The sequence below is a fragment of the Myotis brandtii genome, unplaced genomic scaffold (assembly GCF_000412655.1).
Source record: "Myotis brandtii unplaced genomic scaffold, ASM41265v1 scaffold125, whole genome shotgun sequence".
NCBI lineage: Eukaryota > Metazoa > Chordata > Mammalia > Chiroptera > Vespertilionidae > Myotis > Myotis brandtii.
Genome location: NW_005354385.1, coordinates 11,753,681 through 11,775,697, shown reverse-complemented (window position 1 = coordinate 11,775,697; position 22,017 = coordinate 11,753,681). Strand labels below are relative to the sequence as shown.

The window sequence follows — 22,017 nt, the reverse complement described above, 5'->3', positions numbered from 1 at the left end:
CCGTCCCTGTCACCTCACTGGCCCTCCTGTGTGGGAAACCCTCCTGGGTGCGAAGCCCATGAGAACTGGGCCCTCACCCCGGGAATTTCTGTATCCGCCACATGACTCTGCATGTAGTGGGTCCACAAAAACTTTTGTGAACTAAGTCCAGTAGCTACCTTCCGACATGGTTCTGTACACTGCCCATCTGCTGAGGGAAGTTGGAGAACTATAGGGGTCTTGGGTAAATGCTGACTTGCACAATTCTGAGAGGTAACAATTCCTTTGCACCCTGCGTGCCTCTCTTGCTGTAGCCTAGTCCTGGCCCTGCCCCTGTAGGTCCCCACGCCTGCATATAGAAGCACATCAGCGCTCAGCAGTCCACGACCAAAGGTGACAACCCATCAGGCACCCCGATCTTAGCTCTACCCTACGCTGCATGACCTCAACGCCACCTACCACCCAAAAGGGAGTGAAGCTTAACTGACTACAGTCCAAACCTCCATAACAAACCTACACCCACTGTTGTTTTTGTGTTTTTCTTAAATCCTCGCCCAAGGATATGTTTATTAATTTTAGAGAGAGAGGAAGGGGGAGAGGGAGACCAAGAGGGAAAGAGAAAGAGAAAGAGAAACATCAATGTAAGAGAACATTGATCCATTGTGTCTCGTATGTGCCCTGACCGGGGATTGAACTCGAAACCTAGATATATGCCCTGACCAGAATTGCACCCACAACCTTTTGGTATACGGGAGGTTGCTCCAACCAACTGAGCCACCAAAGGGGTCGCCACCCAGGCAGGGCTCAACTTGTTTTTATGTCTCTCCAGATTCAACAACAGCCTATCTTTTTCCAGTAAATAATCTGACTTCTCCAAGAAAATCCCTCACCTAACTATGTCATGACATACAATTTACCTAGTTATTATGGTCTGGCTCAATAACCTGGGAGTTACAGTTTATTACCCCAAACCAGGTTCAAAAGGACAATTCTTAGACCAGTGTCACCTAGGAAATAACACTATCACAACATGAAACAGCAGCCAGACCTTTTGGTCAGCGTTGTCAACATTCGTGGGGAGGAAGGTGTTGTGCTAGACACAAGTTCTTACTCACTTCTGGACCCCAGCGTCTAGTTGAATGCCCAGTCTAGCCCAAAGGGGACAATTTAGCAGCTGGCCAGATGTGCTGCAGGAGTCAGGAGCAATTCTGACTCACAGAGAGCAGGAGCCCTTTAAGATAGCGATGATGTGGGCCAGGGCCGGGCAGAGGTGGTGGACATGAACACACCCTAATCTGAAAGTACCTGCACCTTCGAATTCCTGACCTCACGCTGACCAGCATCAGGCCCACAATAGCTCACCGCTGCCTCCTCCCCTGGGCAGGAAGAAGAACTGCATCTTGGCTCCACCCTGGGGCAAATCCTCAGTGGAACCTACAACTCAGTGAGTGCAGCTGCCCAACCACCATCTCATAGGTGGGGCATCTGAGACCTGAACCTCAATCCCCCTGACCACAAACCCCAGTGTGTCACCCCGAGCTAAACCACAAATGCAAATCAAAGTGGCCAGCTGTGGTCGCTGTGCTCCCCTCTGGGCCAGCAGCCACATCCGATCCCTGGTGGGTGGGGGAGGGTGCTGGGGGCCCAAGTCAGCGCACAACCCCCAGGGGAAGACAGTGACTGGGAACAGCTTCTCGGGAAGCCCACTGTTTCCTGGAGGTAATACCACGGTTTCCCACCACGGATGACTCCTGGGACGGGGGCGGGGTCTAGAAGAGAATGGATGGCAAAGAAATCACACCAAGGCATTGCCTGGCGTCTCTTGCACCCAAATGTACCCAGGAGTCCTAACCTCCTAGCAATGCAAGGGAGGTGGCTGTGGGTTAGTAGCAGAGAGAATGTGTCAATGCCCTTCCTGAAGTTTCCATTCTGTGTTGCTTTTCCACTAAAAAAAATGTGAATTGTATTTGAAATTCCTTCCCCAAGGGCCCATCAGACTCCCTGCAAAGAGCTGATGGAAAGCGTCCCGTCGTACCTGGGCTCACACAGGAAGGCTGTGTTCTCACCATCTGCTCTCCAGACAAGCCACTCCCTGAAGGACGGGTGGCAGAACATGCGGGTCTTGTCTCGCCTCTTGATGAGGAAGCAGGAGAGGGCCTCCATCCTCTGCTGGAAGTCCTCCCGGCCCTGCTCCCCCTGGATGTGGCCAGCATTGATGGCCTGGAAGATCTGCTCGTCCGTCATGGGGTGGAGGGACGCGAGGGCCACGTTCAGAATGGGGAGCGCCCTCTCGAAGGCGGACTGGGTCATGAACTTCATGTTGCACTGCAGCAGGTAGAGCTCGGACAGGGACACGGGCACCACCTTGTAGCTGGCACTTTTGATGACCAAGTGTCCCCTCTGGAAGAGGTCCAAGGTGAGCTTGAGGTACAGGTAGGAGCCGAGGCTCCGCAGCACCAGGTGGCTGCTCACTTTCCCGATGAGGGCGGCGTCGGCCTTGCCGTTCAGGGAGATGTTGCTGAGGATGTCCTGGCTGCTGTGGACCCTGTGCTGGACGTAGGCGTGCAGGTCGCTGTGAATGTCCTTGTTGTCAGGGAAGTCATCCAGGGAGAGCTTGACGAATGGCAGCCCACTGACGATTTCCTGGGGGGAGGGGGGGGGGCGGTTGTAAGAAAACCCAGTGTCACTGCACGAGATTTCTCTTTTTATGTCAGCTGCATTTCAAACCAGATTCACTAGTTTTCTTTCAAGGAGGATTTTCATGGATTACAGGGACTCATTATTTTGTATTAAAACGTGTAATAGGATAAGTTGAAGATAAAAAGCTTATGTGAAAGAAATCCTGATGCGAGATCGAATCAGTAAAGGCTTTTCCGAGGCCCTGATCCGAAAACGCGGAGCCCAGCGGGAGGCAAGAGGCCCGGCGGCGAGGCCACCTGGCCGGACCCACAAAGAAGCCGTGAGGCCGAGTGGACCTGACGCCCATCATCCCTACATTGTGTAACTGGTTACATAACAGGGACAAACACAGCCACCACTGTACTTCTAAGAACATGGCCAGACCCCGAGATAAGAGGCATCCCTCTCTCTCCTGCAGATGCCAGGGCTGCGAGACTGAACCAGGAAACCCGAAACTGCCTCCCAGCCGTGCCCACTGAAGCCTGTCCACACACAGGGGCCCTACCCTAGTACAGTCCCTGGTCGCTTTCTCAAGTTGCTGGTTTTTAGCAAACGTTTAAATGGAAGCAATACATACAGAAGTGCACAAATCATAATTGCCCGGTGTCACTAATTTTCACAAAGTCCAACACACCTGGTCCAGTAGCTCAGAGCACCAGTTCCCCGGAAGCCCCTGGTCCCCGACCATCTCTCCCAGCCCTGAGGTAAGCACATCCTGACCCTTCACAGCAGAGGTGAGTTTGGTGGGTTTTCTTTAACTTCCCACTATCGTTTCTGAAGTATGTAAGTGCATGTCCTCAGGGAATGCAGTGATTCCAGGAGGCGGGAGGAGCACCATCGCTCCCATGTCATGTGCATGCTAACAGAACCTCTGGCAACGCACACAGCCAGTGCACGGAACACTGGACTCCTCTCCTGTGCCCGCCGACGGCCAGATTCTGCTGACAATGTGGAGCATGACTGCAAAGGGTATGGACCCAATTCCCATGAACACTATGTCAAGTTCGACCGAGGCCTAATGCCACTTTTGATGAAAAAAAAAGGAAGAAACCAAATGCTATTTTAAAGTAAATAGCATCATGAAAGGGCAAACATCTAATGTCTTTACTAAAACTGAACAAGGTAGAAGGAAGGAGTCAATGGTTGTTGAGATACAGTTGTAGGGTTCAAGTGAGGGAAAACATGAGAAGAGAATTCTAAAAAAATCACTCTTCCCCTCCCTGCAAATGTTACCTCATGCTTACATTTTCGGGGGCGGGTCGGGAGGGGACAGACCTTCCCTCAGAATAGGTCTTAAAAATCCCCTTCCTCATCCCTCCCTTTTTTTCTTCATACAAACACACACACACACACACACACACATCGAAGTCTCACTGCAGAGCAGGGCAAACTGCCACCAGGAGGAATAACTTTACCTCTGAGCTACTGGACCAGGTGTGTTTGACAGGTGAGACCTGTTTGCCAGACACCTCACACTGCTCCCCAAAGCAGTGGTGAACCAGGGCTAGGCCCTCCATGTACAAGGATAAGTGCAGCTCATTGCTAATGGAAAACTTACCTGACATCGTGATAAATGTGCCCTGGGGGAGGGGGGGTAAAAAGGTCAGAGTTGTACCCACTTGGGGCTCTGTGACTAATCCTATATAATAAATAGGTAATATGCAAATTGACCATCACACCCTCACACAAGGTGGTCACTCCCATGTGGTCAAAAGATGGCCATCACAAGATGGCCAGCAGGGGAGGGCAGTTGGGGGTGATCAGGCTGGCAGGGGAGTGGTTAGGGAGTGATCAGGCTGGCAGGGGAGTGGTTAGGGGGTGATCAGGCTGGCAGGGGAGTGGTTAGGGGGTGATCAGGCTGGCAGGCAGAAGCAGTTAGGGGCAATCAGGCAGGCAGGCAGGCGAGTGGTTGGGAGCCAGCAGTCCCGGATTGTGAGAGAGATGTCCGACTGCCGGTTTAGGCCTGATCCCACAGGGCCTAACTGGCAGTTGGACATCTCCTGAGGGGCCCCAGATTGGAGAGGGCACAGGCTGGGCTGAGGGACACTCCCCTCCCCCCACCCCCAGTGCATGAATTTTGTGCACTGGGCCTCTAGTATTTCATAAAGTCTTAATATAGTTTTCAGTTCAGCAGCTAAATGGTTTACAATAGTTCAAATTGTTAGCATTCATCACTTTAAAATTTGAGAATAAGAACTTGGAAAAAGAGTCGAAAATTCTTTTTTCACCTGAAAATTTGCTCTTACAGTCACAATCAACTTCAACCAGGCAGGAAATTTAGAGATAATTTTGGCAATAAATGAAGAAAGCGTGTCTCCATAATCAGGTTTATGAAACTCAGCTTCATTTAAGCCATCGATCAAAATAATGTATTCTTCTTCAGGAATTTTCTGCTCTGAAAGATAAAATATTGTTTAATTAAGAAATTATACATTTCTATACGATGGCACTACCCAGTGTATTTTAACGCACCATTTAAAGTGTTAGGAAAAACTAAAAAGGTCTCCATATGGCAGAAGAAATGGTTTACATGGAAGCATATTTTCTATTAAACTTATAATGAAGACTGGAGCACCGAGCCAAAAAGAAAACCACTTCTCACAGAACAGTTTCCAGAAACATATTGCATTACACACACTTAGCAGAATTTCACCCGTGTATATGATACAGTTCGCTCTTCATAAACGCTGTCTCTGGGTGAGCACAGTGAAGATGACACACACACACAGGAAATCTGGAAAAGACCCTCAGGCCCCCTCCCCCACGAACAGGACACCCTCAGTGGATTTCTGGGAAAGGATTGACCCCCAAAGGGCGAAGCATCCAGCCCAAGGCACACAGCTCGCCGGGTGGCGGGGGGGGGGAGAGCTCTGCTTTATAGACTCCTAGTACGGAGCACGCTCCTACAAACCTACATCTAGTTTCCCATTGATCAGCACCAACTTTCTGCCCAGGGAACTGAGGAAAATTGATGACATCGGCTTCAATTCCCTCTCTCCAGCACCTTTTGGAAGAAATGCTATGAAGGCAGGTAAATTAGCTCCAAAGATGAGGAGGAGGAAGGATGAAAAAATGAAGGGCCCGTAACAGCACTAATGCCCCTGACCTTGTAAAATATTCAAGGGCAACAAGGTCAGACTTTCAGAAATGCTTCAGGTTCAACTCACCTGAGCAGAGGGAGGCCCTGAACAAAACATGCTGGCAATCTCCCTAAATAATGACCTTATCCCCTGCTACGCGGGAGTGCAAACCAGGCAGGTAACAGTTCCTGGAGCGTCTACAATGTAGACAACGTCTACATGATCTACAGGTACAAATTAGCTGCTTTGGAAATGTGTCCATTGGGGAGTTACTTGTTAGAGATGCTTCATTTAAAATGACACCATTGGAGAATATTATGCTAAGCAAAATAAGCCAGTCAGAGGAAGACGAGTATCACGTAATCTCACTCAGATGTAAAATCTAATGAACAAAATAAATTGATGAACAAAAATAGATCTAGAGACATAGCAGCACAGAACAGACTGCAGCAGGCAGGGCTGAGGGTGGGTGGGAAGAGATCCACCAAAGAACTTGCATGCATATATGCATAACCCATGGACACAGAATAGGGTGGTGAAGGCCTGGGGCGGGGGGTGGGGGCAGGCTAGAAGGGGTCAATGGGGAAAAAGGGGGGACATATGTAATACCTTCAACAATAAAGATTTAAATAAAACTACACTGTTTGGGAGGGGCTTTGGGGAGATGGCTCTGAGGAAGGGGATGTAGATCCACCCACACCCTCTCCCTGTGCCACCTCACTCCCACCCCAGGACCACGCTAACCCCTCCTTCTGACGACAGCCCTGCAGGGGCTCTGGGGGGGCTGCTGGAGGTACCGTTTCTCAGGCTTGTGAGCGGCTCCAGCACTCCCCTCTTGAAGGCAGCCACAGGGTCCTGCACACAGGACCGGAGGCTCAGCATGCTCTGCAGCTGGGGCTCCCTGATCAGCAGGTCTCTGTAGGCGGCCAGCTGATGGGACCGGCAGAGCAGAGCCGCGATGCTGTGCACGAACTCGGGCACCAGACACGTGTACGTGTTGTCCGCCTGGCAGTAGTGGTAGGCCACCACCTGGGGGGAGAGAAGCAGACCGTCAGCATCACCTCACATCCACACCACAAGTGACACCGTGGAGAAGTTCAACAGGGACAAAATCAGAAATCACCCAATTCCTGCCTATCCCGTGAAGGGACAGAGGGGGGTCCCTGCCTGAGCACTAAGAGGAGGAGGAGTGGTCCCTTTCACTCTCACACACACGGGGACAAAACTCCTCTTGGCTGCCCATGCCAGACATGCAGAAGTGAGGAGCAGGGATCTGGGGTAGAGAAGCACTCGTTTCAGCCCCTGCACCTACCTCCCGGCCCAGCCCGGAGGGGTTTCCTCACTAGAAGCCCCTCATCACCGCCCACCCCCGGTGGTTCTCCAGCTCCACTGTCTCACACCACTGCTGCTGGGGAGACCCACACGGCTCACCAGGAGCGAGATGTAACAGATTTAACGCAGGAGGGTGGCTTATGAGCCCGTGATGGAAGCTGAGCAGATGGAAAATTTCAGAAGGATCTTGACGACCATGAATGTAGGAAGAAAAGGTCAGCCAAGTCTCTCTTACAACATCACACGGAATCTCTGACAGAAAGACGGGAACAAGGGCCCCAGGCAACAGAGCATAGGCAGAGGTGCCTCAGGTGGCTCGGGGGTCAGGTTACAGGCTCCCAACCTCCTGCTCTCCTTCCAGCTGTAAAGGTGGGTTTGTGGAAGTGCAGGAATACCGCCTGCTGATCGAGGAGCTTTCAGTCCATCATTTAAGATGAATACAAGCCCACTGCCAATGTCTGAAGCTATTTATTTTCATTAATACCTTTCACTTGCAGTACTCCATCACAATTTTATCCAAAGCTGTACTTTTGCATTAAGCCATTGCTGTCTCCGTTTCAAGATCCCTTTTATAATTCATTTTTCAGAAGCCCAACTCTCTCTCTCTCTCTCTGGAAGTTCTCGTAGACCAGGAGCACATTACCTTGGATGCGAGATATTTTGCTGCATCCTCTCTCGGTCTCTGGTTTTCAGGAGCGTCAGAGCCCAACCCAGCAGACGTTTTGGCCGTGGTGGTACCACCAGGAGAAGTACTCGGTGAAAGCAATGGAGTGAATGGAAGATCCGGGGAGGAATCTGAAGCTACAGAGAAGAGAGACCAATTCCATCCTTTACAACATCAGATACTGAACTTATTTCTTGATTAGAGACAGAGAGCCTTCAATAGGTGATGAGTGAACAAAGGTGCACATGAGAACACCTGTCCCCTCTCAGCCCTGTCTCCCATCCACCAATTGTCCTCATTGGAGAACTGGTTTCTCATTTCTTTTATTACATTATTTTTGGTTTTTAAAAAAATCTTGCTCACTGCTGGTGGGAATGCAAACTGGTGAAGCCACTGTGGAGAAGAGTATGACGTTTCCTCAAAAAACTAAAAATGGGCCCTGACCGGTTTGGCTCAGTGGATGGAGCGTCGGCCTGCGGACTGAAGGGTTCCGGGTTCGATTCCGGTCAAGGGCATGTACCTTGGTTGTGGGCACATCCCCAGTGGGGGGTGTGCAGCAGGCAGCTGATCGATGTTTCTCTCTCATCGATGTTTCTGACTCTCTATCCCTCTCCCTTCCTCTCTGTAAGAGATCAGTGGGATGTATTTAAAACAAACAAATAAACAAAAACTAAAAATGGAACTTCCATTTGACCCAGTGATCCCACTTCTAGGAATATATCCCAAGAAACCAGAAACACCAATCAGAAAGGATATATGCATACCTATGTTCATAGCAGCACAATTTTGAATGGATTAAAAAACTGTGGTACATCTACACAATGGAATACTATGCTGCTGTAAAGAGGAAGGAACTCTTATCATTTGTAACAGCATGGATGGAGCAGGAGAGCATTATGCTAAGTGAAATAAGTCAGTCAGAGAAAGATAAATATCACATGCTCTCACTCATTTGTGGATTATAATGAACAACATAAACCAATGAACAAAAACAGATGTAGAAACAGAGAAGCATCGATCAGATGCTCAAAACTCAGAGGGAAGGTAGGGGAGGGTGGGGGTGAGGGTGAAAGATCAACCAAAGGACTTGTATGCATGCATATAAGCATGAGTGATGGATGCGGACAACAGGGGGTGCGGGTGAGGGCAGGATTGGGGGGACGAGGGGACATTGGGGGGTAAGGACACATTTGTAATATCTTATTCAATAAAAAGAAAAAATATAAAAAAATAAAAAATAAATTAAAAAATCTTGTATTGCTCACTTGGTTCCTGGTTCACTATGTTAGAGACATTTTCTTTTCATGTGTTTATTACACATAAAATAAGCCATAGTCATATCTTTGGCTACTCCATCCCATTTCTAAGTTGACTTTTACATTTTTTGTAAATCCAGCATGGAAGACAAAGGCTGCAGAGCACAGGGTACCAGAGAACTCTGCACGAACTCCTTCTGCCTTGTCCTGCCAGGAGCCTACCCACCTTGGTTTTAGGACCCAAAATTTCCCAGGCACTTGGTGGGGCCTCATCTCTGCTCATATAAAGAGGGAGACATGCTTTGCAGTTGGGAGGCACCAGGGAGGACCTGCCTCACTGCAGAGGTCACAGCAACACAAGCACTGTGATAGACAGACGGACACGCAAACAGTCCAACAACACGATCGCAAACCTGATAGAACAGCTGGAAAACCTTGAGGAAACTGGGAATTTATGTCTATCCCAGCAGCAACTTCCTCCATCTATCTGATGTTAATATAATAAGCTAGACAAGTAGTTAAACACAGACATACTTTTAGGTGACGAGCCGGGGCTGTTGGAAGCAATCTGCCTCATGCGGCTTCCGTGGCAGCTCAGTGCCACCAACTTAGAAATGATGGCCGTCTTCCCAAAGCCCACGTTTCCCACCACCACCGCCCCTCTGTTCTCCGGCAGCTCCGTGTTCCGCAGGTTCTGCTCTATCTGCTGGAAGAGCCACTCCCTTCCCACAAACACAGAGTCTGTTGTTATGCTCGGTACTTCAAACAGCAGGGGCTTCAGCAAAATGTCTTGTGGCTTGTAGGGAGCAAATCGTGCTGAAAAAAGAAGAAAGACCAGTATTTCAGAAGAATGCCATCATTTTATACACTAAGAAAAACACCTCACTTTATCATTGCATGTATGTTACACTTAGTATATACAGTCTCAGTTTTACCCCAAAAGGGATCTGTGTTTCCAATCTGATCCTATGACTACTCTTGAAATACTTCATTGATCATGCACTATTGTCACTACAGCGTATCCTTTTAAAATGACTTTCTGGTCCTTTTATGCCTCTCAAGTATTCTCATGACTCAAGGCCAACACACAGAGAATTAGAGAAAGTGATTCCAAGGGCCACACCATGGCTCATCAGTTTAGCTCAAACTATATTTAAGGCACATTTCTCCCAATGCCGTGTGAGTAAAATGAAAATGCGTTTTCCCCAGAGATAGGGCCCCAGCTCTCACCTGGTGTCATGGTGCTTTGCCCCCTTTGGCCATGCTATTGACCACACACCTGTGCATTATGGGTAGATGTAGGAGGTGGCCTATACCACCCCAAAAAAGTGAAACAAAGTTGATTCTTGGTTGATGGGGTAGTTAAACTACCCCTCACTTCAAAATAACATGCTGCAGAATTATTTTTCAACTCCAGAAGGAAGTTAATCATATTTTAAGAAGTACAAAATTATTAAGGAAGGCCCCCTAGCACACTTTCCAGATAAACTTTTAACAGCGCCCCCCCGCCCCCCTGCCCCGCTCACAGCATGTTTAAAAACAGGTGGTTTAACTACTGGATATCATGGATTTTCCATGTTTCATCGATGAGCTCCTACCCACAGGGACAGCGATGTAAGGATAAATACCTTTGACTTCCTGTGCCCTACCTCCGGCCGTGCTGTGCCACGGTAATCTAATGGACGTCCGAAGAGGAGCATTTCTCTGCCCGTCTAAATAGCTCAGATCTTCCAATTTGGTTGAGCTCGTCGCTGTAACATGAAATGGAAGTTTAGTCTCTTCAAAGTTAAGTTTCATATCATACCCAAGCTACTAGAATTATAAATTACTAAACAATTCCGCTCAGGCGTTCAACAACATTTACTTCAAGGTGATTTTGATTTTGTTCACCCAACTCAATTTATTTTTCCAGTGATGTTTACCCAAAAAATGGTAAAAACAAAAACAAAGCAAAAAAAACAAGTGCTCCTCATTCTTAAATGAAAGTCATGTTGATACGGTTGCTAAAAGTCTCCAAGATTCCTGGAAAGTGACAAATTTCACCATAAAGTTTTACGAAGACATCTGACAATCAAGTATCACTCCGCAAAATTCCAGTCCTTGCTGCAAACACACAGCGCAGCCCAGAGAACCTCCGCCGCTGCTAGAATTCCAGCCTCGTTAACCAAGCAGACTGCCCGTACAATTCCCCAGTGCTCGCAACCCGAAAGTCAGCTCCTGGCAGTAAAAGTAGCCTTTCATTGGAAATAAACATATTTCTAAGCTTCAAAAGTGTGTATATATACACATACACACACAAATATATATATATTACATTATATAATACTAGAGGCCCAGTGCACAGATTTGTGCACCAGGGGTCCCTCAGCCTGGCCTGTGGGGATCAGTGGATCTCCGCGCCGCCACAGCCCAGCCTTACCCGCCAGCTCGTTGGGCTCCAGCCCACTGTCCACCTCGATCCCGCACAGCACAAAGTAGTGCGTGAAGTGGCAGGTGGCCAGGGAGGAGCCTGAGCCCGGGCTGGGCACCGTGCCGTTCCTGCTCATCCCGTCCCCGCTGCACGCCTGCTGCTGCCGCCGGCAGGTGGCCAGGGAGGAGCCTGAGCCTGGGCTGGGCACCGTGCCGTTCCTGCTCATCCCGTCTCCGCTGCACGCCTGCTGCTGCCGCCGCTCGGGCGTGAAGGGGGAGTGTCTGTGGGAGAGGCTTGCGCCACTGCAACTGCGCTCGCCAGTGGTGAGCCCAGGAGTTTGGTGCCCATCAGTCAGCTGAGTGGCGCTCCCACTGTGGGAGTACACTATCACCAGGGGGCAATTGAGCATCTGCTCCATGGTGGTCAGTGCATGTCATAGCAACCGGCCAGTCATCCCGTCGTTTAGGCTTTTATATATATAGACTAGAGGCCCGTTGCACGAATTGGTGCACCAGTGGGGTCCCTCAGCCTGGCCTGTGCGATTGGGCTGAAACCAGCTCTCCGACATCCCCCAAGGGTTCCCAGATTGCAAGAGGGTGCAGGCCAGGCCGAGGGACCCCACTGGTGCACTACTGGGGCCGGGGAGAGATGTGGGAGATTGGCCAGCCAGGGAGGGACCGTGGGAAGGCTCCAGGGCATGTCTGGCCCATCTCATCAGTCCCGATCGGCCAGACCCCAGCAGCAAGCTCACCTACCAGTTGGAGCGTCTGCTCCCTGGTGGTCAGTGCACATCATAGCTACTGGTCAACTGTCTGCCCCCTGGTGGTCATTGCACGTCATAGTGAGTGGTTGAGCAGCTTTAGCATATCATTAGCATATTATGCTTTGATTGGTTGAACGGCTGACCGGACAACCGGACACTTAGCATATTAGGTTTTTATTATATAGGACACATTACATATATATGTACTTTTTAAAATTCTAAAGAGAACTAATCACATTTCCCTCTGTAAGATTCGCAGCACCTAGGTACCTTTAAAAACAATTTAGGGTCTATTCCAGCAAAGACACAGTTGGATTATAAAAACAATTAATGCAAATAATTTTACTAACCCTCAGCAAATCTTAGAAGCAAATATACAGTGTGGTTGTTTTTGTCTTTAAAAAACAACAACAGCTCTTAATTGCATATCTAGGTCACAATAAGGAAATCTAAATAAAATTAACCTAATTTGGTTTGTGGAATAAGTGGCCCAATACAAAGTCCTGCTGTTCTTAGACATATGATGATCATCCAGGACAACAGAACACAGATGTCATCTGAGGGCTAATGAGGAGAAAGGGGGAGTTACATTCCAAGGGCTAAGGTTCCTAAGGACCAAGCTTCAAGGGACAGAAGTCAGGTAGAGCCACCCTCTTCTGTACCCTCTGGCTCTGATGCCCCTGGCATCACCTGCCTGATGTGGGCCCTTCCGATTTTCCCTTCTGAGGCCTCAGTCCTCTCCTTCCTCAGCGTCAGCCCCACCCTCTCCTTCACTCGACAACCACCCAGCCGGCTCCGTGGCGGGGCTCTGTGACAGTGTGCCCCTGTGTGCCCTGCTCCCCTTCCCAGTCCGTGGAGAAACACCTGACACTGACTTTACAAGAGCAGACACTTGTGCTACTGCACCGTCTCAGTGCACATCTGCACTGTTCACACACCGTGAGCACATTCGCATCAGGGCTTCACACAGTCCTTCCTGTTCGAGGCCGCTAACTCCTCATCAGAACCTCCAAATGGGCCGAAGTTACGGGAACCCAATGGCAGCTTCTAGTTTCTTGACCAGGCTGTGGTGGGCCACCAGGACCACACCCATCACCCTGGCTTCCTATGATGATCCAGCTTGGAACATATTTGTAGGCTCCTGCCTGGGACCTGGGCCTCTGCAAATGGCGCTCTCCTCAGCATGCCTCACCTGAGGACCCCCACGCGTCCCAGGCTGAGGCCAAAGGGACAGCCAACAGAGTAACCCTTGAGCCAGCTCACGAATGGGAACAGCCACGAATGTCGGACCTGTTGCCGCAGCTCTGGCGAGCTCAAAGATGCTGGGAGCCTTGCCAGGGCCCCATATCCCTTCTTTCTGACCCCGTAAAACATGACATTGAGCCGGGCTGGTGTGGCTCAATGGTTGAGAATCAACCTATGAACCAGGAGATCAAAGTTTGATTCCCCTTCAGGGCACATGCCTGGGTTGTGGGCTAAATCCTCAGTGGGTGGCGTGTAGGAAGCAGCCGACCGATGATTCTCTCTCATCACTGATGTTTTCATCTCTCTCTCCCTCTCCCTTCCTCTCTGAAATCAATTAAAATATATTTTTTAAAAAAAGACATTCAGTTTATAGTTCTGTGACAACCTAGAGCAGTGATGGCAAACCTTTTGAGCTCGGCGTGTCAGCATTTTGAAAAACCCTAACTTAACTCTGGTGCCGTGTCACATATAGAAATTTTTTTATATTTGCAACCATAGTAAAACAAAGATTTATATTTTTGATATTTATTTTATATATTTAAATGCCATTTAACAAAGAAAAATCAACCAAAAAAATGAGTTCGCATGTCACCTCTGACACGCGTGTCATAGGTTCGCCATCACTGACCTAGAGGATTACGAATATGAGACTATAAAGGATTGTAAAAGAAGCCCTTGTTTGACACACATGCAGGAGATGAAGTTTCAAATGGTTTTCAGATTTCCAGGTGCCACAGTTTCAGCTCCAAAGTACACAACAAGTGGCCCCCGTAACTCCACAGCGCTGTCGGCCTCTATTTCAAACATGAGTAAGCTGCGTTGAAATGGACCACCCCTCAGCAGGACTGCAAGCCACCAGCTGCTGGCTGCCTCTGCTTTCTGAGGTGTTGTCAAAGGCACAGAGAGAGAGAGGGTAGAGGGTGGAGGCAGGGACGCCTCGGCCTCCCAGCGGATCCCACTCTGCCTTCTCACTCGTGCCTACAGATTCCCGGGCATTACCAGTACAGGATTCAGACTTGTTTCCTGGTACTTAACACTACATGCTTTCAAAAGCCTAAGCAGTGTTCGGGGCTGAGAAAAATCAGAGGTAAAGCAGGAACTTCATGCTGCAATAAACCCACTGCTAATATCTCTACAATTAAACTAATTACACGCTCACTGCACACACACTGCACCCAACATCTGGGTGAGGAGAACACTGGCAGATGCTGCAGGAAAGAGGTTTTATTGGGGTGGGGGTGGAGAGAGGTGAGGTGGGTGGGAGTGGAAGAAGAAGCAGAGGAAGGCTTATCTAAGCTGAGCAAGGAGAAGCATCTGTTGAAACATCATGGACTAACCCAGTGGTCGGCAAACTGTGGCTCGCGAGCCACATGCGGCTCTTTGGTCCCTTGAGTGTGGCTCTTCCACATAATACCACGTGCGGGCGCGCATGTACAGTACGATTGAAACTTCGTGGCCCATGCGCAGAAGTCGGTATTTTGTGGAAGAGCCACACTCAAGGAGCCAAAGAGCCGCATGTGGCTCGCGAGCCGCAGTTTGCCGACCACTGGACTAACCTATCAAAGGTAAATGCCACTAAATCCAGGCCATTATCAGTTCGAGTTTTAAGAAAATTGGCTGGTAATGATGTTTGTTGGTTTCCTTGAAAACTAAACAGTGTTCTCTGATCCACCTAGGAAGTATTTCAAAAGGGGGGTAAAAAAGTAGTAAAAAAATAGTAGCCCCTAATTACCCAACTTCTAAATGATCTAAGAAAGCATCTTAAAGACTTCTCATTCTGTGTTTTAATAAAGGAGTAAGGTGTCCGTGCCATACATCTGATGTGATATACAGTAATAACCTGACTGCAGGATTGCAAACCAATTCCACGCCAACAAACCGTTTACAAAGACAATCTCTGTGCAGTGAAACCATCTCTAAACCTAGCCAACTTGTTTTTATAACCCTGGACATAAAAATTTTACTGTGCTGGATGGTTAACGGTGAACAGACCACCACAGTGCTTTGCCCAACGACAAGAAGAGCTGGCATCCTGAGGCATCTGTTTCCATACCCGTGCTCCCCGGGGGGACCGGGTGCCTTGAGGTCAGCATCCCCCTTCCTCCACCCGCCGGTCCTTACTCTGCATACATCACATTCAATCACTGGATGTTTCCTAGCAAATGGAATTTATGTTTATATGGATCTTACATGCAAATACTTCCTCAAGATTGCAGTATAGGGTCCCTTATGTATTACTGTCACCCTTCAAACACGGAGTATTGCCTAGTCCCTGTTTAATTGTAGCAGCTTGCCTTCTAATCACTAGACAAACAGTGCTGCATATAATAGAGACCACCGGAATCTTCTGTTCTTTTCAACAATATCCGAAAGATCCTGCCATTCCCTCTTAACTGAGGTTCAGCTTTAGGGGTAGGAGGGTGGGCAATGAAAAAATCTACCAGATGCCCAGCTTGTCAACAGATACTATGCTGGAAGGCACTTGCCTATTTCCTTTAAAAAATATGCTTTCAGTTTATAAAATGTACAATGCAGAACGAGCAGACCCATTAGGCCAGGCAGTCACTGCTCAAACCCAGAGTGCAAAACCCTCCCAGGTCCACAGGAGGTCTTGCTCAAGTGCATACGTAGAGGCTAATGAATGAACACAGCAGCAACCAGACAGCCCTGCTCTGTAATCACTGCCGACGCCTGGAAAAGCTCAGCTCACACCCACTGTCACTTCACAGGGCGGGAGAGCCCATAAAAGAACATCAAGCAGGCACATCACCCCAAACGGGGGCTTTTAACACTGTCGACTTAATTTATTAATGTTTCTCTTAATTTTAAAATAGCTCCATGAAACTGAATACAAGTTTGCTATTTTGTTGAAGTCAATAAAACCATCAAGTTCTGGGATAACACAAATGAAGCATTTATCATAACGAAGTAAATCCGGTCTAAAATGCCTGGGGGACACCATGTTACACCATAGGCAGCAGGATGGCGGTGGGAGGACACGAAAGCTTTTGGAAGAACCATCACTCAAATACGCATAAACCCTCAGTACCACTCTCTGGCAGACACGCCAAGCCTCTCTCCTGGAATAAGGCCATTTCATGTCCTTTGAAAGCGAATTAGAGTTGTGTCTCGGAACTTTTCCATTAGGGCAATTTATTTCTCAAGCTGTTTCAGAGTTTCATTGTAAAAAAAAAAACCCACAAAAAAACACAACAAAGCATCCAACAACAACCAGAGTGACCTGCCACATCCTGAAGGAGCAGTAAAAATCACAGGAAAAGCCTTTGATGTAGGAAGGGAGGACCTGGGTTCACACATTAGCAGAGGAAAAATTGTAAGCATTGTGTTGGTAACAAAGAATGACTGAAACAAGTTCCTCTTCTAGGTTCAACCCAAGGGCACTGAGTTTAGAAACTCAGGACATGAAAGCAGGCATGTCACAGCTCAGCTGCAGAGTTCCTCTCCCCACCCCAACCCCCAACCTTCTCTCCTGGCTTGCAACCACCCACTGGCCAGTCGTGTAGCAAGTCACCACTCTTGCATCGCCTTCTTAGCTCCGGCTGCCCCATGGTGCCTGCTTTCATTTCCTCGACCGAGAGCTCTCACTTCCGCTGCTCATGTTTTAAGCTGTGAGATCCCTTATAACAATTACACAGAAGTTGACCTTCCATCTGTATGATGGGCCTCAATGGTAAAGGCTAAGTTTGAAAGTTGGATTGGAAATTCTTTGCGCTGATATTAAGAAACTCACTCTGAAGTATGATTTCTGTTTACCAAGATGTAATACAAAGTCATGAATTTATACTCAGGCTTAAAATAACAAAAACAAGGACAGAATTTTTGGTACTTTATGGCTCTTTGAGAGGGAAGAGAGTCTAAATATAGGGTTTCCTCCCAAAAAATGTACATACACACTTTGAAGAATTATAAAGGCAGTGTTTATTAAAAACACATCTCATTTTCAAAATTGAACTACCAGCTGTTAAAGTGAGCATACTTTTCTGGGGGCGTCCAGAGCAGTAGGATCCCTTAAAGACCATCCGGTAGAGCCTGATCATGTTTCCGCAGGGGTCGACTGAGGTCTAGAAAAGGTTAGGTGCCTGACCCCGGATCACAAAGCCGGCTGGCGTCTGGATTAGATTCCCAAGTGAAGAGAGTGAACACGGGCACCTCAGGCCCAGAAGATAACCCTTCTAAGGAGAAGCGTGGCCTTACCTGCAACTGAGTTGGGCCGTGGCATTATTAGCGAGCTGGAGCTCTGAGAGTAAGGGACTGGACCATCTCCACCGGGGCCTTCGGCTGTGGGCAGCACGCTCTCCGCCGACCCAGCGGGCTCCTCTTCCGCCACTGGGGAACAATTATCTGCCCTCCGATCATGAAGCACGCCCTTCTGCACCCCTAACCTTAGGCTTCCGTCCTTATTCCATTCCAAACTGGAGCCACTCCGGTCATCATTTTCGGATGAACTTGTAATTGTGGCTGAAATGAGAGACCAAAAGACTTTGAAGGCTGCCAGGCATCACTGGGGCTGTTGAGAATTCACACACACACACACACACACACACACACACACACAGCCCTCCCCACCATCAAGGGAACGTTTTCCGGTCCACACAGATTTTTATCAAAGTCTGCTTCATACAATGTATTTTGGTAAATTAGAAGAATGTTGCTTAAAAGGGGATATAAACTGCTAAATTATTCTACAGGGGAGGAAAAAGAACTCTGATAAGAAGATAATGAAAAAGCTGTCTAAACATATCTAGCGTTAATGGTATATCTGTGTGATTTGAGATGATGTTGCCTCTCTTTTGTAACACAGATGAATTGCTCACAAAAGAACTCATTAAATTCCTTTGGCCCTTTAAATAATTTTTCCAAATTAACATCTGTGTACGGGGGAGAGGACAGGGCAGCACCATGGTTCATGCAGAAAAGATGCAGGAGAAAAAATCTATAAAAGCAAAAATGCAGTGATAGAGTCAAGCAGAGAATTTGGTCGTTAGCATTAAACTTTGTAACATCTGTTCAAGACCTTCCCCAGAGGCTGACTGGACTTTATTCCTTTAGTGGCGTAGACCAGAAAGCCACTATGTAAACAACGCAAGGAAAACACAAGCGTGGGAAGGATCATGTGATTGCAGAATTAAAATTTAACCTCTAAGGAAGAAAACCGGCACAAAAGAATGTCCAGGCAGAAGAGAAGGAAAATGATGAACAAAAACAGCAATATAGGGCAGGGCAAAAGTAGGTTTACAGTTATGAGCATGTGAAACAGTTTACTCTTGTATTTTTTATTAAGCAATGTGTTCTTTGCCATACGAACAACTGTAACCCTACTTTTGCCCCACCCTGTAGGCACCTTATGTCGCTTCTATAAATAGCCACTTCCAATTTCAAGGCCCTGAGCCATATGAGATGTTCACCAAGGGCACTGGCTTGTGTCCTTGAGAACAAGGGCCATGTCTTCTGATCCCTCTGTGTCCCTGTTGCGTGGGGTCAGAGTGCATTCAGAACCCAGCGCCTGGTTTAAGCTGTTTCATCCACAGACCAGGAGGACACACACTCTTATCAGCAGGCTGGTGAATTAGCTCCACAGAGCCTGCTATTGGGGATCAAAAGGTCCGAAGGGGTTTCGCTTATTTTTACAATGCTCCTCAAGGCTAAGAAGTAAAGACAGAACAATTTCCTCGCTGTGACTGCAGGGCATTCTGCCCCAATTCTAAAACTGTCTTGCTCCTGCTGCTCCAGTCAGGACTTACCATTCACTTCTTGTCTTTCTATGTAAAAATGCCCCCTGCACTCTGAAGCCTCCCTCTTCACGAGTATCTACTACCAGGATCTCTTTTCTGAACAGCACCACGCCTGGCACATGCTAAGTGCTCGATACACGTTTGCTAATTCGATGGGTGAGCAAATGAACACACTTCTATTCCAGTTGTGGTCAGAGACACCGCCGGTCATCTCACTGCTGTTGGTTCAGGATGGTTGGTATTATGTCTCCAACCAAAGTGTAAATTTATTTGTGACAGGCCCGTCATACCTTTTGGGTGTCTGTCATTATTCCCAGCATTTCCAAGTATTCTATCCGGAGTATTAATACTCATCTCCCATCTGTTTGGAATCAATCGCAGCCTTCACTGTGTGGTCCATTTAAAAAAAGCCCCCCATTCATAGGAGCGTAAGTATAGCAAGTATAGCTTTCTATCCTAAAAATGCTACTACTGCTGGTGGTAATAGCAGCAACTAGCATTTCCTGAAGGGCACTATATGTCATGGACTGTGCTAAGTTCTTTGCAGGAATACACTAATTTATTAATGGGCTGATTCCTCACTCAATGGCAATTAATTACTCATTGCAACACTGTTAATAAGTTGTGCATGTGTTACAAACCTTCATTTATAATGCCAGTATTTAGGACTCAGATGCATTTCCCACAGATATGCTATAATTAATTAGGTTCCCAGGCTGTGCCAATATCTAAGTTATAGGCTGGGGTGGGGTGATTTATTCGGTTTCAGAGTTGTCTGTTTTATTTTGGGGTGCATATCCTTAAGGTGAAAAATAAAGTCAAAGTGATGTGTTTCCCCTAAGTATCATGCACTTCAGAATCAAACCCCCAAGGATCTGAGTCCTCACCCAGACCTCGAGCAGTGGGAACACAGACAAGGGACTTCCCTACTTCCTGTGGCAAGTGACAGCCCTAGAAGCAGAGCCAGCCTGGCAGGGCTCCCGGACTTAAGGAACAGGCTGAAGGCCCAGTTCTCACCAGACAGCCACAGCGCCCAGGCCCTGACGCCTGGCACCGTCCAGGTCCTGGCAGTGAGCAGGAGAGTGGGCGGGGAGGAAGGCCCAGCTGCAGAAACAGTAGCTGAGATGAGAAGTCCCAGATAGGGGCACCACTTCAAAAGCACGGTATTATAAGCTGATGATATGTTGGTAAGTCGGAGACTCTCCACTGCCCTCATGAAGTTCACCATTGCTCACATTATCAATTTTTAATGATATTAATTCCCATTAATCAGCAATAATTAATTGCCATTAATCAGCAATAACCTCATTAATAAATTAGTGTATTCCTGTGAAGCACTTAGCATTCCGACATCCACACTCACCAGGGCCCTGAAGCCAGAAGCTCTGAGGCCACGGGCCCTCCAACAAAGATACTCCACTAAGATTGCCCCACTTCGCAAGATTCCTCCTCCCTGGGATCCAATACCGGGTCCACCTACATGGCTCGAAGCCCAGGCAGTGTACTTGCACCTTGGCTCAGGCACCAAGTCCTACAGCAGATGCAATGGGGCCGATAAAGGCCCACCTGTCCAGTTTCCCTCGTGACCGCAGGAGCACACCAGGGAGGGCGGCCCCACAGTCTCCAGCAAAGGAAAGCTGGTTCTGACAACAGATGACAGGCTACGCAAAACTTCTGTGTTTCTTTCCGGCTAACAAAATCCAAACTCCTACTTAAATTCACCCAGTTGCCTTCAAGTTCTCTCTCTCTCTCACACACACACACACACACACACACACACACCATTTTAACTATGATGACTTTATTTTAGAAAGCATTAAAAAATAAGCCATTTGACATTTTTTGGAGACTGGGTAATCTTTAAAGTTCCCTAACAACTTGAAAATTTTAACATTTTATTCCTTCAGCCAGTATAGATGCCAGCTTTTGTCAATTAAGACTTAGTATGAAGAGCTTAACCGAAGAACTTATATGCATATGCAGGGTGTCCCAAAAACATGTGTACACACTTTAATAACTGATAGCTCAATTGGTGTTTCTTTCTTTTCAGACAGACTAAGCTTTGAACAAAGGAAATTCTTCTTAAAATGCTACTGGAAGTTTGAAAACACAGTTGAAATGCAAACACTGCCTTTATAATTATTCAAAGTATGCACACATTTTGGGGGCACACAGGGTATCTCCCAAAATGTAAACACACTTTGACAGCTAATAACTCATTTAATTTTCACTCCTTTTCAGGTTTAACTGATTTGAAATAATGGGTGAAGTCAGACTAAGCTTTGAACAAAGAAAATTTATCCACTAGAATTTTTTATGGGGATACATAAAAGATAAAGTTTATGGTACAAAACCCGCAACAGTTGACAAATTGAGAGAGCACAAATACCGAATGAAATGATTCTTGATGTTTGTGATTCCATTGCTTTGTGTTATCAGCAGTGCCTGGACCAGAACAGTCATCAGTTTGAAAGCAGGCCATTGACAAAACAAATTATTCATTTCTGCAGATTCTTTTAAATTTTGAAAATGAATCATATGTTAATAAACACTGACTGTATAATCATTCAAAGTGGGCATACATTTTTGGGGGACACCCTATCTGTATAGCCCATGGACACAGAGAACAGTGTGGTGGAGGCCTGGGGTAGGGCAGGGGCTGGGTGGAGGGGGGTAAAGAGGGGGACATGGGGACATGTGTAATACTCTCATCAACAAAAGACTTGCTATCATCACTCACACTGGGTCTCAAGCACGTTTCCAACAGGCAAGGTTCTGTAAATGAGTGATTTATCAGGCCTCGTGTTAGCAAGCTGTGAGGTTACATGGTGTCCCCAATGTAGTATTAACTTAGGT

General features: G+C 47.6%; 1 protein-coding gene across 1 annotated transcript in view; it reads right to left on the bottom strand.

Annotated features, from left to right (window-relative positions):
• Positions 1-22,017, bottom strand: part of TANC1 (tetratricopeptide repeat, ankyrin repeat and coiled-coil containing 1) — a 178,715-nt gene that overhangs the window by 44,254 nt on the left and 112,444 nt on the right. Inside the window, exons 7-13 of the mRNA XM_005859402.2 lie at positions 17,624-17,887; positions 10,619-10,741; positions 9,525-9,806; positions 7,714-7,871; positions 6,536-6,767; positions 4,887-5,053; positions 2,015-2,622 (exon numbers count right to left, since the gene is read on the bottom strand). Coding sequence (XP_005859464.1) covers positions 2,015-2,622; positions 4,887-5,053; positions 6,536-6,767; positions 7,714-7,871; positions 9,525-9,806; positions 10,619-10,741; positions 17,624-17,887 — 1,834 coding nt within the window. The remainder of the gene's footprint in view (positions 1-2,014; positions 2,623-4,886; positions 5,054-6,535; positions 6,768-7,713; positions 7,872-9,524; positions 9,807-10,618; positions 10,742-17,623; positions 17,888-22,017) is intronic.